The 21190-nt window shown below is 41.0% G+C and overlaps 1 protein-coding gene and 1 pseudogene across 3 annotated transcripts in view; both read left to right on the top strand.

Annotated features, from left to right (window-relative positions):
• Positions 1 to 21190, top strand: part of Tnpo1 (transportin 1) — an 85228-nt gene that overhangs the window by 33931 nt on the left and 30107 nt on the right. For all 3 annotated transcript variants that reach the window (XR_013044830.1, XM_076552115.1, XM_076552116.1), the window contains exons 3-6: positions 1244 to 1319; positions 6123 to 6272; positions 9796 to 9902; positions 13349 to 13482. Coding sequence is in view for 2 of the 3 variants with exons in the window: in XM_076552115.1 (XP_076408230.1) it covers positions 1244 to 1319; positions 6123 to 6272; positions 9796 to 9902; positions 13349 to 13482 (467 nt within the window). In the remaining variant the exon portion in view is untranslated. The remainder of the gene's footprint in view (positions 1 to 1243; positions 1320 to 6122; positions 6273 to 9795; positions 9903 to 13348; positions 13483 to 21190) is intronic.
• On the top strand, positions 14541 to 14959 carry LOC102915700 (cytochrome c oxidase subunit 6C-2 pseudogene; annotated as a pseudogene).

The raw sequence follows: 21190 nt of genomic DNA, 5'->3' as shown, positions 1-21190 counted from the left end.
CACCACCGCCCGGCTTAATTTCTTGTTTTAAATACCTATTGTATACCAAGTATGGTGCTTGGACCAGTCCAGTAGTCAGTGTACAGTTTATACTTTATATTCAGAGCGTATTATGTTCTCTGAGTAAGAACAAATTAATCAAGCATGGTCCTGCCACCTCTGTAACCCCAGCACTTGGGAGACTGGAGGGATTTTAGAGTGCTAGCGGTGGCCTGTTCTTTCTGTCTGCTTAGCATAGAGATTTATTCTGTATAGGCTTGAGCACTTTCTGAAAGACTGTTATACAGATACACGGATGTATATATGTGTGTGTTAAGTTGTATGGGAATAAGTCTTTTCAGAAAAATATAGGTAAAATTTATTAACATCAGCACACTAAAATAATCCTTGTTTGGACTTTTCTTGCAGAAAGTAGTTAGATTTTGGAGTTTCACTAAGGTATATTTTGCTAGAATTTACATCCTGACCCTAGGCATTTTGAGGCCATTTCTGATGTGTATAAAGCTTACTTAGTATACTCTAGTGTATTGGATGATTGAGATTTCTGTGGTGAAAACGCTTTAATCTCTCGGTGCAGTAGAACACTGTAGGCAAGCACATACGTCACTGTCACCTGCCAGTTTATGTCCTCACCTGTCCTCTTGGGATGGAAGAGAATTGATTTGACTAACTTTGTAAAGAATTGGTGTGGAGACATGGGCACAAATGGCATTTAGTCCTTTTTAAATTCTAAAGAACTAATGAGTCAAAAAGAAAGAAAGAAGGAAGGAGGGAGGGAGGGAGGGAGGAAGGAAAGAAAGAAAGAGAGAAAGAAAAAAAAGAAAAGAAAAGGCCATCTTGCTAATTTCCTCAAAAGCTCTTGAGCTCATTTATTTCTTTAGGATGTTTTCATTATTTTGTCTTTTGTGCTTAAATACTTACTAGGTTAGGATGTTTTAAAGTTATCAACTCTGTTTTTGAAAATGCATTGATTTATTGGGCGTGCATAAGCTTACCTTCACTTATGTCTCATTGAATATATTTGATACAGTATTATAGCCATAAGGAACTCAAAGGTTTTGTTTTTTTGACAAGTACTAGTGTGTCGTAAATACCATCAAGTTTGATTTAATAAGCAAATATTCTTAGAAAAAGTGGAAGCCTAAAAATACTGTAAAAAGGATTCTTGATTGTTAGATTTAAAAATGCTTAATTTCTTTCTTTGATTATACAGAGAAGTTTCCTTAACTACTGTTTGTTCTAGAAACTGGAACAACTCAATCAATATCCAGATTTTAACAACTACTTGATTTTTGTTCTTACAAAATTAAAATCTGAAGGTAAGTAGAGCTTGTGTAGCTAATTAACGAAAAGCATCTTTTATCACTATTAAGATCTACATACTGTGAATCATTAATTTCAAAGGATTTCATTTTGCCATCCGATTGATGGATGTCAGATGTCCCGCCTTGAGAGTTATTACCATTCCAATATTTAGATGGGTAATAAGCATGCTCTTTCTGATTGGGTACTGATAAGTCCCTTCATTATTTGCAGTTGGGAAATGTGTTGCACAGTCTGTCTTGGTGTTTTGCTTCATTGTTTGTATATGAGTATAGCAAAGGTTGACTTTTAATAGTATGCAGATTGAATGTAGGGTTTAATAATTACCTAACTATATGTGTATATTCATTATAGAAAAAATCCTGAAAACACTTCATCCAATTATTGTCTCTGAACTTTATTCTAATTTATAATTATATACTTTTTTAAAGTTATTAACAAATGGAGTCATTAACTATTACAGTTTTCCTTTTAAGTTATTCCTACATTACTTTAAAACTAACTAGTCTGCTTTTTAAATGACATGGTCTTTGACTGTTCCTAATACATGTCATATGTCCTTCTGGACTTTATTACACAAATTATTTGTTAGCACTGCTTCTTTGTCAGACAATTTACAGGCCGTGGGAAATAAATACGAATAAAACAAATACTGATCACTGCCCTCACTGAGCTCATATTATAGTGAGGCGTGTTCTTTATAACATTGAGTGTTGAATGTCCCTTCCTGGAACACTGCAGACACCTAGATAAGTATTGACCGTTTTCTGGCCTCTAAGTGAGGGCGCTGTCGCTTGTTTGGCAGTGGGTGTTTCAGAAGCCATAGTCAAAACAGTGCTTGGGGTGTAGAGGAAGCTGTTGGACTCCAACACTAAGGCAGTTAGCCTGTCCTGCTTCTTTCAGCTGGAAATGCCTGATGGACACCCAGATCCTATAAGATCTCAGCTCTGGTTTCTAGCCCGTTACGGAAGTAAAGATTTGATAACTCATTCACACTCTAGTGATTCTTTTGATTTGTTCTCAGATTTCCTAGTTACTTTAGTGGCTTTTGTGATTGAGGGACATAGTAAAAAAGTTAAAACTAAATCTAGGTTTTAAACTAGAAATTGCTTTAGTTAATTTTTAAAATCAGTGATTACTATTCTGCTTTGGTAAATACTTGGGAATATACTTTTTTTCTTAGTATAGAAAAGTCAGTTTGTGATCAGTAACCACTTGGCTACAGGTGTAGAGGTGTAGTTCATTTGTAGAGCAGCAACCCCCACCTACCCCCTCCCACCCCCCTCAGTGCAGGGTTTCTCTGTGTAGCCCTGGCTGTTCTGGAACTCTGTAGACCAGGCTGGCCTCGAACTCAGATTCATCTGCCTCTGCCTCCTAAGTCCTGGGATTAAAGATGTGCTTCGCCTGGCTAAAACATACTTTTTTGTTGTTGTTGATGTTGTTTGGTTTTTCGAGACAGGGTTTCTCTGTGTAGCTTTGTGCTTTTCCTGGAACTCACTTGGTAGCCCAGGCTGGCCTCAAACTCACAGAGATCCGCCTGGCTCTGCCTCCCGAGTGTTGGGATTAAAGGTGTGCGCCACCACCGCCTGGCGTAAAACACACTTTTTTTAAAGAGCTAAAATATTTATAAATGAGATTCTGCTCTGTAATAATTTTATTTTAAGAATTTAACCTGTTTGTGCTCTGTCCTCTATCCTTTCTTACTCTAATCACAAATGAGTTGTTGTAGTATTACTTTTTTTTATTTGTTAAGAATTTCTTGGCATGCAAAGATACTTTTAAGAAAATACATAATTCAAATAACGGGAAGAAATTAAATTTTAGAGACAGCTAACCCCCCCAACACACACACACATACATAGACCTATTAAATTATAAACCCACAAGATATTCACATTTTTTTTTTAATCTAAAGTTTATTTTGGCTATTTCTTAGGCACTCTCTTCAAAGGATATAGTGGGAGTTTTGTATTTGTGTAAAGAATACTTTTTTTATTTCTTCTTATGCCACTGGTAAATTTATCTCCTTTCAGCCCAGAAGAATGCTATACCTACCTTTTCTAAGGAAGCCAGCTAACCTCTACTGGCATTATGGCCATCCACTTTAGAGAAGGAACATGACTTTGTCTTTCAATGAAAATGCTTACTCTTTTTTTTAATGTGTAGCCCAGGCTGGCCTCCTGGCTCCGCCTCCTCCAGCAAATACTACCGGCAGAAAATGCTTACTCTTTAAAAGATTTATTTTTATGTATGGAGTGTTTTGCCTGCATGTATGTAGGTATACCACATGCATGTGGTGCTTCTAGAGATCAGAATCCCCCGAAACTGTAGTTACAGATGGTTGTGAGCCCCCATGGGGTGCTGGGAAATGAGCACAGGTCCTCTTAAGGAGCAGCAAGTGCTCTTAACTGCCATCTCTCCAGCTCCATTATTTAGTAATTTTGTTGTTGAATCATTAAATAAAATTTTTGTTTGTTGAGCTTTCTTTTAAATTATTTGTTGTAGAGGTAGGGTCTCACTCTGTAGCCCTGGCTTGCCTGGAACTCACTGTGTAGATCAGGCTGGCCTCGAACTCAGAAGAGGTGCCTCTGCCTCTATGGTGTTACCTGACCTGAGTAAGATGTTTAGGTTCAGAAGAGGCCTTGGAGATGAGCTAGTCTATTTCTTTACTTTACAGATGAGCAAATCAAGGCCTGATGCTGTAAAGTCCTATTTTAAAGGGTTGGAAGCAATTCATTGGTAGCTTTTTAAATGGAATTTGGACCCAGGAAGTATACTTTAAGTGGTTTTGCCTTATGGTTTATTAAAACTCTCCATCTTGTCATACTTAATGTAAAAAACAATATATTTCCTATGAGTAAATAGATACCACTTAAACTAATTATTACTAAATTATTCAGCTGTGGTATTTTCCTTGAGAAAGTTAGATATCTGTTCATTTATTTTATATTACCTTTTCTTTTTGAAACTGGATCCAACTCTAGACAAAGATGATGTTCAGTGAAGTTTTAAACTTAGGATTTAATGTTTTAAGTCGCTCACTGAAGTGCATGCTAACTAGAAATAGAAAGGTGTTTTTAGGCGTTGCCAGAGTGCTCTTAGTTCATGCAGCTGTGGTGACGTGAATAGGATGTGTGCCAGGGAACTGCTTTAGTCCTGAAGATTTTCCTAGTCAGGATTGGGGTGCACCCTGACCAGAACAGTGAGTGATGGGAGTCAAGCAGTTGTGCCGCAGTAGCATTTTAATGTGGGCTTTACCCTTTTTCTTATTTGTGTGTGTTCCTGGCTGGCTGGGTCAGTGTACGCTGTGTATGTGTGGGTGCCTCGATAGGTCCCCTGGAGATGGAGTTACAAGTGCTTGTGAGCCGTCCTATGTGACGAGTACCTTTTTTTTTTTTTTTTTTTTTTTTGGTTTTTGAGACAGGGTTTCTCTGTGTAGCTTTTCACCTTTTCCTGGATCTTGCTCTGTAGCCCAGGCGGGCCTCGAACTCACAGAGATCCGCCTGCCTCTGCCTCCCGAGTGCTGGGATTGAAGGCTTGCGCCGCCACCGCCCAGCTGGAACTCGCTTTGTAGACCTGGTTGGAAACTTAGAGATCCTGCTTCTGTTTCCAAGTGCTGGGATTAAAGGCATGTACCACCACTGCCAGGCTCAGATAATTTAAAAGTCTGAAATAATAACGAGATAAAACAAAACCTGCTGGGGCAGGCAGATCTCTGTGAGTTCGAGGCCAGCCTGGGCTACAAAGCAAGATCCAGGATAGGCACCAAAACTACACAGAGAAACCCTGTCTTGAAAAAGACAAACAACAACAACAACAACAACAACAAAAAACCAAAACCATTGCTTTGAAATAAAGGCATGTTTTATCACACTTTGCCCATGTTAAGTCTTTTTTGACTCAGGTTCTAATTTTTTAACTGTGTGTTGGGTTATTACCTACCTTGAAAGGATGTAAGAATTGAATACAGGCCAGGCAGTGGTGGTGCATGCCTTTAATCCCAGCACTCGGGAGGCAGAGCCAGGCGGATCTGTGTGAGTTCGAGGCCAGCCTGGTCTCCAAAGAAAGGCAAAAGCTACACAGAGAAACCCTGTCTCGAAAAACCAAAAAAGAATTGAATATAGTAATGCTTGTGCTAGTGTGGGTGCTTTGTGAGTTTTTAGAAGAGGGTAGGTAGCCTGGTATCATCTGTTAGCACTAGCAGTAAATGAAGAGAAGTATGAGCCTCGAACGGCTGAGCTGTCTCTCTTACTCTATCTTGAACGTTTTTGAAAGTCAGTTTATTTTAAATGGTTTGGAAGATTTTTGCTTTACTGTTTCCTCCCAAATAGACAGGTAAAAAGCATAGCAGTCGTGTTGTGTGGAAGTGATCCTATGTATCATATATATTTGCTCCCTCCCCACTTCTCCCACAACGTGGAAGAATTTTTGAGATTCCCAGGAGCAGTTTTCTTTCAAGGAGACTTTTAGCGTTATCTGAAACATTTCAGATTGCCATGCCTGAATAGTGACATCTGTGACATTGCAGTAATGCCACTAAGCATCTTAAAATGGACTAAACAGTGCCCTACTCCAAAGAATTACTCTGAAAATGTCAGTCGGGCCAAAGTTGAGAAACCCTGAACCATAAATTATAGAGCTGATTTTTGACAATTTGTGATTTTTAAAACAAACTATAACGAAAAGAAGTTGGAATGTTGGAATCAATCCTTGACTATAAAGGCTTTTAAAGTGATTGCTATTGTACATTTTGCAATAAGGATTCTTTTAGAACTCAGTACTGTTGCTGCTCCTTACAGATGAGCCCACAAGATCACTGAGCGGTCTGATCTTGAAGAACAATGTGAAAGCTCATTTCCAGAACTTCCCAAACGGTGTAACGGACTTTATCAAAAGTGAATGTCTAAATAATATTGGTGACTCCTCTCCTCTGATCAGAGCCACTGTTGGTAAGTTCTGTTACAGAAAGTTTGTATCCGTTTTGGGACGGGGTTACTTTTAGGAATGGGATGCTCTTTGTGCAGGAATTTTTTTTTATATGTTTTAAATCCTTATGTCATGTTCACCATTGCAGTCAAAGCTCTGCAACCCCGGGAAGCCAAGGCCGGTGGTGTTGGTGAATCAGTTGGTTAGAGTGGGGTATCAGGGCTGGAATTGGGATGCTGCCGTTTATGCAGGTTATGTGCACTGACATCCCTGTTGTCTGCAATTCCTTGGGTCATTTCTAGTGTCGCTCTACAGGGACAGAAAGTCTTGTTTCATAGCAAGTATAGGATTCTAAAGTTTTACTATTGAACTCTAGTTTTACTGGCCGCCTTTGTGTCTGCTCCAGCAGCAGGGTTTGGTTTCTTTGCTTTTTAAGTCTTTTCAGTGTTCAGCTTGGTTTCAGCGATTGAAAAACCTTTTATGTAGTAGTAAATTAAAATAATGCTAATAGCTGGCATGAGTCACTTTGGGAGCACACCACTGACCGTTCAGTCTGTACACATGTCGGCGGCTCACCATAGAAGTGGCAGCTGCGAGTACTTCATAGAAACCTCCACTGTCGCCTGCCATGAGTGTAAGCAGAATGCTGTTGATGGAGCAGGTTGTTTAAATGAACATCTGTGAAATAGACTCATTTAGTGTTTCTTGTTCTCAGAGGGGACCCTTAGTTTTATAGTTTGTCTTTTAAGTTTGAGGAGTACTGTTTGTGTTTGTGAGGCTCTTAACTCTCACCAGGCATTTCCGTGTTAGAGAGTACCACTATTCTGACTTCAGTTTAAGGAGTATGGTCCATTTGTAATTTGGGGTACAGACTAAGGCTCTGTAGGTCATTCTCATGTGCTTGTGTATTCTTAAGGCATCACCAGCTCTTGGCGGTGGTTAAAAAGAGTGGAGCGTGTGGTGATTTCTATGTAAAACCACGGAAGGAAATCCACATACATGTAGTAAAATGGGATTTCAGAAGAAAAGCAGGTTAGTTGGAAGGGTGAGATCCAGAAATTCAGTGTGAGATTGTTGGTTCCCTAAGCTGTCGTATCATAACCCTGCCTTTAGTATGTAGTCCAGACTGTAGAATTTGGTATACTAACCTTGGAAGGTTGGAAGTACTGGGGCAGAAGAGTTGCCTTTCAGTGAGTGAAGACTGGATTTCCTTTGCCAACAGCTTTTGACAGTGTTTGGGACCAGGGTTTATTTTAGGATTGATCCCCTGAGGTTCTAGGAATTGAACCCATGGCCTTAGATTCGATAGCCACACACTGCCCTGAGCCTTGTCAAGCTTAGAATTAATTAAATATTACCTTTTGTTTTCTTATTTCAAAATAGAAATACTGTTGTCTGTTAATCTGTATTTCTTGATATCATTTCATAAAGTATGTCTGGTTCTTGGGTTTTAGGTCTAGTTTTTATTATGTACTTTGGTATTCAGATTGTGAAAGGCCATTGAAGTTTTTTGGTGCAATCAACAGTTTTTTCATCTAACTTCAGGTGTAACTGCAGTATGTTTCCAAGTGATGTCTAGAATATGATAAAGTAATTGAGTTCAAAGGTGGGTGTGGGTAGAATGGCCTAGGCAATGATTGGCATGTGTTAAAGACTATGGCAGAAATGGTAATGAGTGCGTTTAATTTAGTTCATTGTATTTCTTTACTTTCACAGCTTAAATATTCTTGGGGTTTTGGAATGTTTACATAACGTTTTGTCAGTTGGGCAACCCTTACTAGAATTCACATTGTTATGAAATCTGAGTGTTCTGAGGTAGTCTCACTCCACCTCTGGCTGGCATGGAACTAACTCACTAGAGCTCCTTATTTTTGCCCCCTGACTGCTGAGATTGAAAGTGTGGGCCACACCTGGCTAAAAAATTTCAATAATTTAAAAATCTGAAACATTAACTACATAAAGCTATCAACTTGAAATAGATTAGCCAGTTAAATTATCTGCTTTGTGTTATTAATTAAAAATAAAAGGCCAGTGGCTCTACAAGACAGCAAAACAAAAGCTTAAAAACACGCAGAGATTTACAGTGCTCGTGGTGCTGAGGATGAGGATGAGAGATAGTTCAGTGCTCAGCCCAAATAACACAGCTCTGCCACCCTCTCTAAGAGTTCAGGAAACATCACAGAAGAAGCAGGTAGGAAGAATGTAAGCACTGGAAGCTAGTGAGAAGGGCTTTGAAATGCCATCTTCTGGGCATAGATGGACATCGAATTCACCTGTCCTGGGACTGCACTAGACTGGCCCTGTGAACAGTTCGTCTTGGGGTCTTGGGTGGAGGAGGAAGGGGTTCATGAGGTCCTACTACCTGCTGGCTTCTGAAGGACTCTGGGAGAGGCGTAGTCATTGTCCTCATTGGTGTGCACGCTGGAGAATCCACCAAGCTCCAGTGAATAATCTCAAAGGATGGATCGCAAAACAAAGACCTGAATGTGGAGAAGAAATTGTAGGAAGAAAGAGGGTGTTGAGGAGAATGAGCAATAAGAGGGTGAGGGTGCCAGTAACTAGGGTGTATGAATTGTAAAGAACAACTTTAATAAAAAGGGAAAAACCTTCCTCCATTCTCCTCCTGTTTTGTTGGAGAATAAAGGTAGCAGAAGAGCAGGAGGGACTTGAAGAGAGAAGTTACTGGGCGGAACACAGTGTTACAATCACTTAATTGTCAGCCTTCCCATGAAGCATTGCCTAGAATTGGGATTTCCTTGTTTGTTTGTTTGTTTGTTTTCTCAAGTTTTTTGCTTCAGGAAAATAAATATGAGCATGTTGTAAAACATCGGTTTCCAAGAAATCTGGGAAAATTTTTTATTATTTCTTAAATTAGTTAATCTTAGTTCACATGAGAAAAGATTTAAAGTACTTTTGGGAACATGTTTTGTAAGTAAAATAGTTTATCTGAAAGGCATTTCTAAGAATTGAAGACCAGATCTTCACTCATCCCCTTGACAGAGAATTCTTGAGGTATGTATAATGGCATACTACATTATCAGTGTATAGGAGTTTTATCAAGACAAGCAGTTTCTAACCTCAACTCTTGACATTTTCGGCTAGGTAGTATTTGGGGTAGAGCTCTTCTGTGGACTGTAAGATGGTAGTCAGCATCTCCAGCTTCCCTTAGGATGCCTGAGCTGCAGAACTCGGTGCTGTGCCCATCCAGTCTTGCCCATTGCCAAATGACCGAGCCTCCTGAGGGCAAGGACTGTTGGCTAATTTTAGATTTCTTGTCACCCAGTACAGTATTATACTGTATTAAGAACTTAGTAAACATTTTAATTAAAGATTTCTTGCAACTTGAGGCTTACATTGTTTAACTTGACGTTGCGATGGGACTTGCCTTCCTTCACTCTCCTGGCTGTAGTGCAGGCATGTGCCCACCGCACCCCAGCTGTCATTTCTTCCTCCTCTCCTGTTTCTCTAAAGGATTTGTGAAGAAGCTGGTCAAGAAAACGTCTTCGGAAGCTACTTCATTTTAATGATTGTGTGCCGTCTTTCTAGGTATTTTAATTACAACCATAGCCTCCAAGGGAGAACTGCAGAATTGGCCTGATCTCTTACCGAAGCTCTGCAGCCTGCTGGATTCTGAGGATTACAACACCTGTGAGGTAACCCTGCTTGCCTCTTCAGTCTGTCTTTCCATACCACGTGTGAGCCTTCAGGAAACACTTCTGAAATAGACTGCGTCACAACTCAGAAGCCTACAGTTAGCTTTGTATTTTGTATTTGTTACCTTTTGGGGGTTTGTTTTGTTTTGTTTGTTTTTCGAGACAGGTTTTCTCTGTGTAGCCCTGGTTGTCCTGGATCTCGCTCTGTAGACCAGGCTGGCCTCGAACTCACAGACATCTACCTGCCTCTGCCTCCCGAGTGCTGGGGTTAAAGGTGTGCGCCACTGCCACCTGGCTATTTGTTACCTTTTACTGGTTTTCTGGAAATAATATGACAAAAATCTTCACTGTTTCCTGTAAGGAAATGCTTTGTCTCTCTAAAGTTATTCTTAAATGTTATATGCATGTGGTTAGCAGCTGTTTTCACATTTAATCAATTTTTTAAATTTGAATTTTACTTTTTAATTTTATGGGTGGGAGTGTTTTGCCTGCATGTATGAATGTGTGCTGCATGTGTGCCTCGTGCTCTCAAGGTCAGAAAAAGTCATCAGATTCCCCCAAAACGGGTTGCTAGTGGTTTTGAACTACTGTGTGGGCGCTAACAAACAAGCCTGGGTCCTCTGCAAGAGTGACAGACATTCTTACCTTCCTGGTAAGCCTCGCTCCTGCCCAAAGTTTACCGCACTACCAGACTGTAAATTGTTCTGAGTTTCTCTAATGACATCCATAAAAGGCACAGACAGTTTTATAGTTCAGTTGGGAGCCTCGCCTTTAACAGCTCAGCCTTCGCTCCAGCCTGCCACAAACATGTTTTAATTATATGTTAATTCTAATCTCTTGATTTTATGTTTTAGTTTCTTAGGTTTTGCATTGTGTGTGTGTTGTTGTTACTGTTTTAATTATTTATATGTTGTCATTGTAAAACTTACGTTTGGGATAATGAAGAATATGTTTGGATTTGTGTTTTGAGACAGTCTCATTGTGACCTTGAACTCTTCTGGTCCTCCTACCTTCCGAAGGCTAGGATTGCAGACATGAGCCACTGTGCCCAGGTGCAATTCCTTTCTTATAGTCTCTCAGTGTCGATGAGCACTGTGATATTTGATTTATAGCAAGCAGAATTTACTTATGTATTTGAGACAGTATAGCTCTGGGTGGCCTAGAACTCCTAGAGATCCATCTACCTTTGCTTCTGAGTGATAGGATGAAAGCTGTGTACTGCCACGTGGGCAGAAACCCATTCTAGATGCTTCAATGGCACACGTCTTGGAGGTGTAAATGAACAAGATGGTGTCAGGTGGTTTTATGACTAGCCTGGTCTGTCTCAAATGGGAGTGACCCTGGAGAGAAGAAAGGGGAACTTGAGAGAGTAGTCTCTTAAGTCACTCTTAAAAATATACCGTCTCAGGCTGGAGAGATGGCTCAGAGATTAAGAGCACTGACTGATCTTCCAAAGGTCCTGAGTTCAATTCCCAGCAACCACATGGTGGCTCACAGCCATCTGTAATGAGATGTGGCGCCCTCTTCTGGCCTGCAGGCACTCTGTGTACATAATAAATAAATACATCTTTTTTTTTTTTTTTATCTTGGTGTGCTGAAACCCTGGGAACACTCTGACAGAGTGTAAACTGTAAAATTGTAAGATGATGTGCTAAAGATGTAGGCTTTCTAGATCATCACACAATAATTCCTAAATGTTTGCTCTTAATGAAATTTGTTGGTTTGTTGTTTTTGTCTTTTTTGAAAATTTATTCTTCTGTCTGGTGATGGTAGTGGTGCACGCCTTTTAATCCCAGCACTTGGGAGGCAGAAGCAGGTGGATCTCCCAAGGCCAGCCAGGGCTACACAGAGAAATCCACCCCACCTCCAAAAAAATATATTATTCTTTTATTATTTTGGTAGCCAGTTAGTTGAAAATTTTATTGATTGCCACAACAGGAAACAAGTGTACATTTGACTTCAATCATTGGCTTTTAGAAATACAGCTTGTTTGTAAAACCTGAATATTCAAATATAGCTATTTTAACATAGCTAAAACCTATAGTAGCTAATACATAAGATTGATTTTATTTTGTTTTTGATAAAATTTTAAGTTTGAATTTCAAATTTTAATTTTTGAGACATTATAAATTCTAAGAAGAATTTTAGAGCAATTACCTTAAAAGACTCTCTTAGTGTTATTGCTGTGAAGAGACACCATGACCACGGCAACTCTTTTTTTTTTTGGTTTTTCGAGACAGGGTTTCTCTGTGTAGCTTTGCGCCTTTCCTGGAACTCACTTGGTAGACCAGGCTGGCCTCGAACTCACAGAGATCCACCTGGCTCTGCCTCCCGAGTGCTGGGATTAAAGGCGTGCGCCACCACCGCCCGGCCACGGCAACTCTTATAAAGGAAACACTTAATTGGGGTGGCTGGCTTACAGTTTCAGAGGTTCAGTCCATTGTCATCATGGTGGGACTTGGCAGTGTGAAGGCAGACATGGTGCTGGAGCTGAGAGTGTTACGTCATGCTGGCAGCAGGAAGTGGACTGAGACACTGGGCGGTGTCCTGAGCATAGGAAACTCAAAGCCTGCCCCCATGGTGACACACTTCCTCTAACAAGGCCACACCCACTCCAACAAAGCCACACCTCCTAATAGTGCCACTCCCTATGAGATTATGGGGCCAGTTACATTCCAAGTACCACAGACACTGTACCTTTTGTTAGCACTTCCATAAACCAAGCGTACTGCAGCCATGTGTCAAGTTGTTGGTGATGAAAGCAGAAGGAGTAATTAATTGACCTCCTTAGTACATTATAGCATGTGCAAGAACTCTGCATTATCCTCTTGATAAGAAAAATGATCGGGGGAAATAGTCAAATTGAATCTCCTGTTCTGTTACTATATTATGTTGCCAGGGTCCCAGTGTATGGCTTGCATATGATCGTTTTAAAAGTTATTGGTAAGATATATTCAAAATGAATGCATGTTACAGTGGTTAAATACATTTCTATGAGAATTTATTTTAGCATTTAATAAGATAATTTTAATATGGACTTAAAATTGATAAAAATATTTCAATGGAATTAGATATTTCAGATGCTATTTATTACATTCCAGCTAACCAAAAATATTTTCCAATTTTTATTTACTTAATGCTAAGATTTAAATGTATCATTATGGTGATATTTTGATACTCTGAATTAATTTGTTTTAAAGTTTTGTAAAGCTTGTGGTCTAAGAACATAAATTTGTCTAAATTAGTTGGTAGTCCACACATCTTTGCTTGTTTTGCTTTGTTCCAGTCTTTCTTTGAGGTGGGGTTTTGTATCGTCTAGCCTGGTTTCAAACCAGTGCTCTTCCTGTCTCCACCTCTCAAATGCTAGGATCGCAGAGAAGGTACTACCTCATCTTCCATTTGTGGTTGTTTTCCATGAATTCTAATATTACAAATGTCTTCCACAGGGAGCCTTTGGTGCCCTCCAGAAGATATGTGAAGACTCTGCGGAGATCTTAGACAGTGATGTTTTAGATCGCCCTCTCAACATCATGATCCCCAAATTTTTACAGTTTTTCAAGCACAGTAGTCCCAAAATAAGGTGTGTATATAGCATGTTTGTGTATAAGCTGATACAAGCCTGACAGACCATTTAAGACCAAATGTAGTTTGGGAAAATTGTTTTTTAAGTTTTCTGCCTTGTCACATCCAGATACCTTCATCTATAGCTGGATAATTACAGTTCTTGTAGTGACGCATTGACGTGCCCATGGCCATCGAGGTGAACAGGGTTAGCTGATGTTCTTTGAACTTTTCACCAAGATATCCTCCTCCTTGCCTGCTCCTGTTTCCAAGTTCAGTTCTGTCCTCTCCTTTTACTTCTCATCCTGTGATAGGTTAACCGACTAAATTGTAATGAAAACCTGCTTTCATGGAGTTGTTAACTATGTTATTTTAAAGGCTTTATTTACATCTAATTAGAGTCATTTCAGCACAGCACCAGAACCTTTCCCTCTGCCCTGAACTGGCACAGCAGGCCTCCCTGGAGGCTCCTGGGTTAGACTGGGGCCCTTTCTTCACCTCGGCCATCGCAGTTTCTAAGATGACACCACCATGTGGAGGTCAAATACCATACAAGATGAATTAGCCTTGAGAAAGCCGATGCCATCCGTTCCCCAGCAAGTTAGAAGTGCAGTGTATTGATGGAAGTATGTGACGTCTCCTGTATTTCCCTGAGCTGTTAAACTTTCTTTGTGGGTGGGTGGTTGACTTCCCTAACTTGTTACTTTGGAAGATGTTGCTGTTTCTGCTGTCAGTTCCTTCAGATTGTTGTTGTTAATGCTCCTTGTATTTCCATAGAATGAACAGATGTATTGGCATGTAAGTAGGATCATTGCCTAGAAATAATGGATCACTCAAGGGCAGTGGACATCAGTGCCGACTATAGCTGTTAGTTGGGCCTCAGTATTCCATCCCACGGACTGACTTCAGCTGTGTGACCAGACATGAATTTATTGATTAACTTCTATTGTACAGCTCAGTTTCACTTCAGGCACTTTTTCATCTTGCACTGTATTGGTTTGTGTTGTGCTTGGTGGAAACTTTTCAGTAGCTGTTTGTGGGGTAGTGTCACAGGAAGTGCCCCTGTAGAAATAGATGTCACCCTCTGATTTCTGCAAGGACCAGAAAGGACATTGGTGTAGAGGACATCCGCCACCATGAGTTCCGGTACGTTGCGGAAACCTCAGATGCGTGGTCTTCTGGCCAAGCGCCTGTGGGTTCACATTGTTGGCGCGTTCGTGATAGCCCTGGGAGTTGCCGCTTCCTATAAGTTTGGTGTGGCTAAACCTGGAAAGAAGGCATATGCAGATTTCTACAGGCATTATGACTCCATGAAGGACTTTGAAGAGATGAGGAGGGCTGGTATCTTCCAGAGTGCAAAGTGACTTCAGAATGTACAGAATATTTGGATTGCACTCGATAGAAGTTCATTGCTGACCTGTGTTCCTGAACTATGAAACATGAATATGTGGGCTAAGGAGTGGGTTACCTCAATAAACAATTAACAATTATATGGACAGTTAAAAAAAAAAAAAAAAAGTCACCCTCCATGCGTGTTTACTAGGTAGGGTTTATCCTCTACGGACTCTTCCCTGTTAACACTGTCGCCAGGTGATTGGAGTGCTTATTTATATGCCTCACTTCTAGAAATCTGTTTATATTTGCTCTGCACAGCTTTGACTGACCTGGAGCTCCATGTTTAGACCAGGCTGGCTAGAACTCAAAGAGATCTACCTGCCTCTGCCTCCTGACTGGGATTAAAGGTGTGTGCCACCACGCCTGGCCAGTTTAATTAACAATCTTAATTAAATTTTTTTATTAATTATTTATTTTATATATATATATATATATATATATATATATATATATATACTGTGCTTACACTTGACTGCATTTGGTTCCCTTTCTACCGTGTGGTTCCTGAGGATCAAACTCAGATTGTCAGGCTTGGCAGCAGGCACCACTGACTCACCTGTCCCAGAAAACAAGGAGAAACCCATAGAAGTATTTCTTCACTTAGTTTTGTCCATGTTCATTTGATTAAAATTTTAGGTAGAATTCAGCAGCAGAGAAATGTTCCTTTGGTGAATCTTTATTATTAGCCACTTCAAATTGTTTTCAAACTGTTTGCTTTCTTATGTATTTTTTGGGTAAATGAACTTGTCAATTATGTATTTTAGTTGTTTCAAAAATCATCTTTCTAAATATTTGTGTTATCTTTATGTATCGTACTTACAACATCTTACATAGTTTTAACTAGTTCTCTACTCTTTTTCATTTGTTTGTTTGTTTGCATCAATGAACATGGATATGAAAGTATTTGACTTAAAATCTTTTGTGTGTGTGTGTGTGTGTGTGTGTGTGTGTGTGTGTGTGTGTGTGTGTGTGTGTGTGTGTGTGTGTGTACCCAGGAATGGTACAGCTAGCTTATATGGTAGTTTTATTTTTAGTTGTTTGAGGAAACTGTGCTGATTTCCATGGTTGCTGTTCCCATCATCAGCAAAAGCAGTTCCTCTTTCTCAGTATCCTTGCCTGCATTTGTTAGATCTTTTTTTTTTTTTAATAGCCATTCCTATGGGTATAAGATGAAATCTCAGTGGACTTTTAACTTACATTTCAGTAAAGTAATGCCTAAAGATGTGGAACACTTTCACATACTGATCATTTTATATTTCTCTGAGAACTTTCTATTCAGTTCATTATCCCATTTAGTGATGGGTTTTTTATTGTTATTTAATTTTGTGAGTTCTTCATAGATTCTGCACACTGACTTTTGTGTAGTTGTCAGAGATTTTCTCCTTCCTCTCTGTGCTGTGTTCCTCTAGAAGTTTCAGTTTGCAGGTTTTACATTAAGGACTTTGATCCTTTTTTTTTTGTTTTTTTTTTTGTTGTTGTTGTTGTTTTTTGTTTTAACATAAGGTGTGGGTCTGTCTAGTTGGTTGTTAGTGTGCAGATACCCAGGTTACAGTGTGTGTTTGGGGACCTTGGGTCGCCACAGACAAGCGAGCTGATTTCCAGGCCTGTGCTGTGTTCTGTGGGTGTGGATGTGTTTCTGTGATTCTCGTGTGACTGAGATCAGGTGCTGTGAGGCCCCCAGCACTGCCGTGTTTGGGGTTGTGTGACTGTCCGCTGTCCTGTGGGTCTGGGAGTCGGAAGTGTTAGTAAGGTGGTGGCTTTCCTGAGAACTTCCCCGCTGCTTCCTTGTTTTGTGCCAACACCTGGACCAGCGTGTGTTGTGTGAACAAGTTATTGGTGTTAATGCGAGCATTGTAAGTGCCTTTTCTGTTTGGATGTCTGTTTCTAGGTTTAAGGTTTTTTTTTCTGCTATGATTTTATTGATCGGGTTCTCTCCTGTAAATTTTTGGGTTTGGTTTCTTGGTCGTATTTTGGGGTTCTTGAACATTGTAGTCATGCTTAGTTTGTTTTTGGTTTTTTGTTTTCCTTTAAAAAAAACTTTTCTGTGTGAGTGTAGTGTTTCCTTGACCTTGTCTTTTTTTCTTTCTTATTTTAAATAAGATTTATTTTTATTTTACGTGCCTGAGTGTTTTGCCTGCATGTATGTCTGTGTACCGTATGCATGCAGTGCCTGTGGAGGCCAGGAGGTCTTGGCTCCCGGACCTGGAGCCATACACAGCTGGGAAGAAGTCCGGGTCTCTGGGAGAGCAGCCAGTGCTCCTGGCCTCTCCTTGACCCTTGTCCTACATACCTGATATTCTTTCTTCTGCTTTGCTGAGTCTTTTGGTAATACTTCCTACTTTTCTTTTTAATTTAGTTTATATGAAGCTTTCATTTTCAAAATCTCGGTTGACTTACTGAATTTCTCTTTGATTTTGCCTCTTTAGCCGTATGGCTGAGACTTGCTTACTTCCTCTTCTGCTGCTGGCTCTCCTCTAGATGCTGCTTTGATTTCTTCCTTACATCACCCGCGTGTTTAGACCCTTGTTGAGGACATTGATCATTTTTTTGCTATTTAACTTTGAGGTCATCTGGCTTCCCGCCCACTCAGTCTAAATTCATTAGTGGAGGCAGGGTCTTTGAGGGAGTCTTGTTGCCTTGCCCTTCCACGTTTCTTGTGTCTCTGTGTTGCAATGTGTGCGACTCTTGGTTTAGATACTTCTCCCCGTTTCATTTAGGGATCTTGTTAGGAGGTAGCTTACTTTGGTGGACTCAATCAATTTCTAGTTCCATTTAGTGAGAAGCAAATAAGCTGGGTTTTGTGGTGGTGGTTTTCTTGTTTGTTTATTTTTTTCCAGACAGGGTTTCACTGTGTAGTCCTGGCTGTCCTAGAACTTACTGTGAAGACCAAGCTGACCTCGAACTCACAGAGATCCACCTGTCTCTGCCTCCTGAGTGCTGTATGAAAGGCATGGAAATAGGAAACTCATTAATGTAGTATGCGTTTCTTGAAAATAAAGAACTAGCATAAGCGTGGAAATGGTCAGGGCATCAGATGGAGGAGGCGAGGACTGGGGAAGGTGAGTAAGTAGACAGAAGGAAGAGAGAAGAGCATGGAGATTGTGAAGGGGGAGAGAAAAGAACAGGCAGTTAAAAAAGGAGGAGGATTCTCCAGTAATGAGAAAATATGTGGACAAGAAAGATGAAAGTAAGAAGGGGAATAAAAGAAAACAAAAGCTCTTTCAAAACTACAAAAAGAAACTGAGTGTGGCAGCACATGCCTTTAATTCCAGCGTCCAAAGAGGCAGAGGCAGGTGAATCTTTGAGTTCGAGGCCAGCTGCTCTACATAGAGAGTTCCAGGACAGCCAGGGGTATGCCAGAAGTCTTCTCTTGCATACAGAATTTACGAAGATAAACTCACTGGTGTTGGAGAGATGGCTCAGCAGTTAAGAGATTGCACTATATTATAGAGGACCTGAGTCGGGTTTCCAGGACACCTCACATACCCATCCACACACAGACACAAGCCCATGATTGAAAAAGAAGTGGGCGTAGAGAGGTGGCTCCGCAGTTAAAAGGCTGTATGTACTGTTACAGAGGCCCTGGGTCAAGTCCCCAGGACCAGAAGTTAAGAGCACTCGCTCTGGCAGAGGACCCAGGTTTGGCTCACAACACTTCTGTGGTGGCTCACAACTCCAGTCTCAGAGGCTCTGATGCCCTTTTCCAACTACTGCAGGCCTGCACACACATGGTACAGGTACATATGCACGCAGAACATCCATTTGTATAATACAGAGAATTTTTAAAGTCTTTAAAACATTCAAAATTTTACTAGAAAAGAAGCAGAGGCATTAAAAGGATTGCCTGTTGTTGATGGAAATTCTTAAACAAATACATTAAAGGTAGTAAAAAATATGAAAAAGTAAAACTACTAAGTCCAGAAAAGCAAAGGACGAGCAATAGTGACGCACTGGTGTGGCGTCTCACTGAGTCTTTGGAAATTGGGGCGTGCCTGGGGTGTGCAGGTTGTGAGAAGGTCAGTTGTACAGGGGCTCTTGGCTTCCTTACAGTTTATTCTGGTCTGAAGCTTGTGTGAGTGTCTTCACTTTGGTACATTCACTTCATTGTGTGCCAGGGTCCTGTGCTGGCCACACTTTGCTTTGTAGACTGCACTGAGTGGTTCTCCTGTCTTCCTGAGAGTGTGGGAAACAACCCTAGTGCTGAGATCTGTGCGAGTGGAACTCCTTCCTACTTCCATGTCCTGCTAAGTATTACTCACCGTGCTGGTGGGGTGGAGCTGTGGGTGGTAGGTAGTCCTCTGGAGCTCTGGCCTTCTGAGTCCATGACAGACAGTTGGCTCCAAAAGTGGTAGGGCACCAAGGGTTAGATTGCCTTTCTCTGGATTCGTCTCTGCCTGCACTGAGACCTGCTACCTTGACTTGTCGGCATTTGACTGTCAGCTCTCTAAAATTTGACTCCCAGGATTGTCCCTCATTCTGGGGCGATAGCAGGTTGAATTTAGGTTCGTGGTTCGTCGTCCCCTCCTCCCCCCCCCCCCCCACTTCAGTTCTTAAACAGTAGGATGTAGCATCCCTCTCAGGACGCCACTGGGCCTCAGTCCTCTGAGCCATTGGAAACTCCTTCCTACTGCCAATCTGTCCTGGCGTAGAGGACATGGTCTTAGGGCCTGTGACTGGGTTTGAGGTTTGCAAGACGCTTGTCCTGTGGGTAGGACTCCTTTAGGTGCTTTCCCTCTGTCTGCCATAGGCATCATGTGACTGGAGCTGTGTTTGGCTTTATCACACATTTCTAATTACTTTTATTTTTTGAAGTTATAGTATGATCATATCATTTCTCCCTTCCTTTTTCTCCCTCTAAATCTTCCCATGTATCCCTCCTTGCAGACTTTGAAATTTCATGGCCTCTATTTTTTTTTTTTTAATTAATTACTGTTACGGTCTTGTTGGTGAGACATTATAGGTGTAGCTTCTGATATTCCCAGGAGACACAATCAGCAAACTCCCCAATTCTCTGGCTTTTACAACCTTTCTGCCCCACCTCCTCTTCCAAAAAGTTCCTTGAGCCTTAGGTTACAGGAGTTGTTTATTGATGTATCCCTTGGGACTGGGCTCCACAGCTCTGCATTTTAATTGGTTGTGGTTTTCTGTATGGTCTGTGTCTGTTGAAAAGAGAAGTTTTCCTTGACGAGAGTGAAGACTGCATTTGCCTGTGGGTATAAGGACAAATATTCAGAATATAGTAGGGCTTATGCTGCCTTAGTAAAGTGGTGGGTATAGGTTCTTTCTCAAGATCCGTGAATTCACTAGCCCTGGGTGCACTTGACTGGGTTTCTGGTAAGTACCAGGCATGATTCCCATCTTGTTGACCAGGTCTTAAGTCCAACTAAAGAGCTGTTGGTTACTGCCAAGGTGTGGACCACTACTGCACCCTTAGTAAAGTTGTTGTGCCATGCTGGTTGTTGATAGGCGTCATAGCTGAATAGAACTGTTGGTGGCTTCCCTCCTTTGAAAGCTTGCCTGGTGCTAGTCCTTCAGAAGACGGTATATGGATCAGTTCCAGCTCAGGGACCTCTGGACCCTGTGTCTGAAATGCATCCTGTTTTCAGCAGCAGGGACTGACTTTCTCCTCTGGGAGCCGCCCAGGGCTCTAGCACTGGCCTGTAATGTGTTACTTGACCTCCTTCTTGCCTTGTCTCTAGTTCTCTCCCTCTCCTTCTGTTGTTCCCAGCAGCAGTCGCTTTCTGCTTCCCTGGTCTCTGCAGTAACTTTAGGATATGTGCTCACATCTGAAGATTGGGAGCCAGGAACCTCTGACGAGAGAGAGCATGTCACATTTTTCTTTCTGGGTCTGGGTTCCCTTACTCAATGTGATCATATTGTAATCTTTCAAACAATTCCACTCCCTGGTGACTACATTCAGTTATGTGAGCCTGTGGGCACCGTTCTCGTTCAAACCACCACACAAGCACATTCACACTAGCACACACCTTTGATTTCCAAAGGCAGCTAGATCTCTTGAGTTTGAGGCCAACTGTGGCTATACAGTGACACACTGTCTCAAATGGTTTAAGAATGTCACCTGTCCGGTGTGAAGTCCATGTGTCTGTCAGTTGGTTTTTTGGGCCCTTGTTTAATGACCATAATGCCATACTGGATTCTAGTCTGTTTCAAAAGTTTGAACTTTTAGCAAATTGCAGTCATTTAAAATGTAGCTTATAAAAGACAATGAGGAGTGATCACTGTCAACAAGGAGAGTTAGCCATTGGAAGCCCGTAGGAACACAGGTGTTTACTGCAGTAGTGTAGCAGCCACTGATAGGAGCAGAGTGATCC

Source organism: Peromyscus maniculatus, chromosome 15 (genome assembly GCF_049852395.1).
Source record: "Peromyscus maniculatus bairdii isolate BWxNUB_F1_BW_parent chromosome 15, HU_Pman_BW_mat_3.1, whole genome shotgun sequence".
Taxonomy (NCBI): Eukaryota; Metazoa; Chordata; class Mammalia; order Rodentia; family Cricetidae; genus Peromyscus; species Peromyscus maniculatus.
The sequence above is the reverse complement of the archived record's forward strand: the minus strand, read 5'-3'. Positions and strand labels throughout refer to the sequence as shown.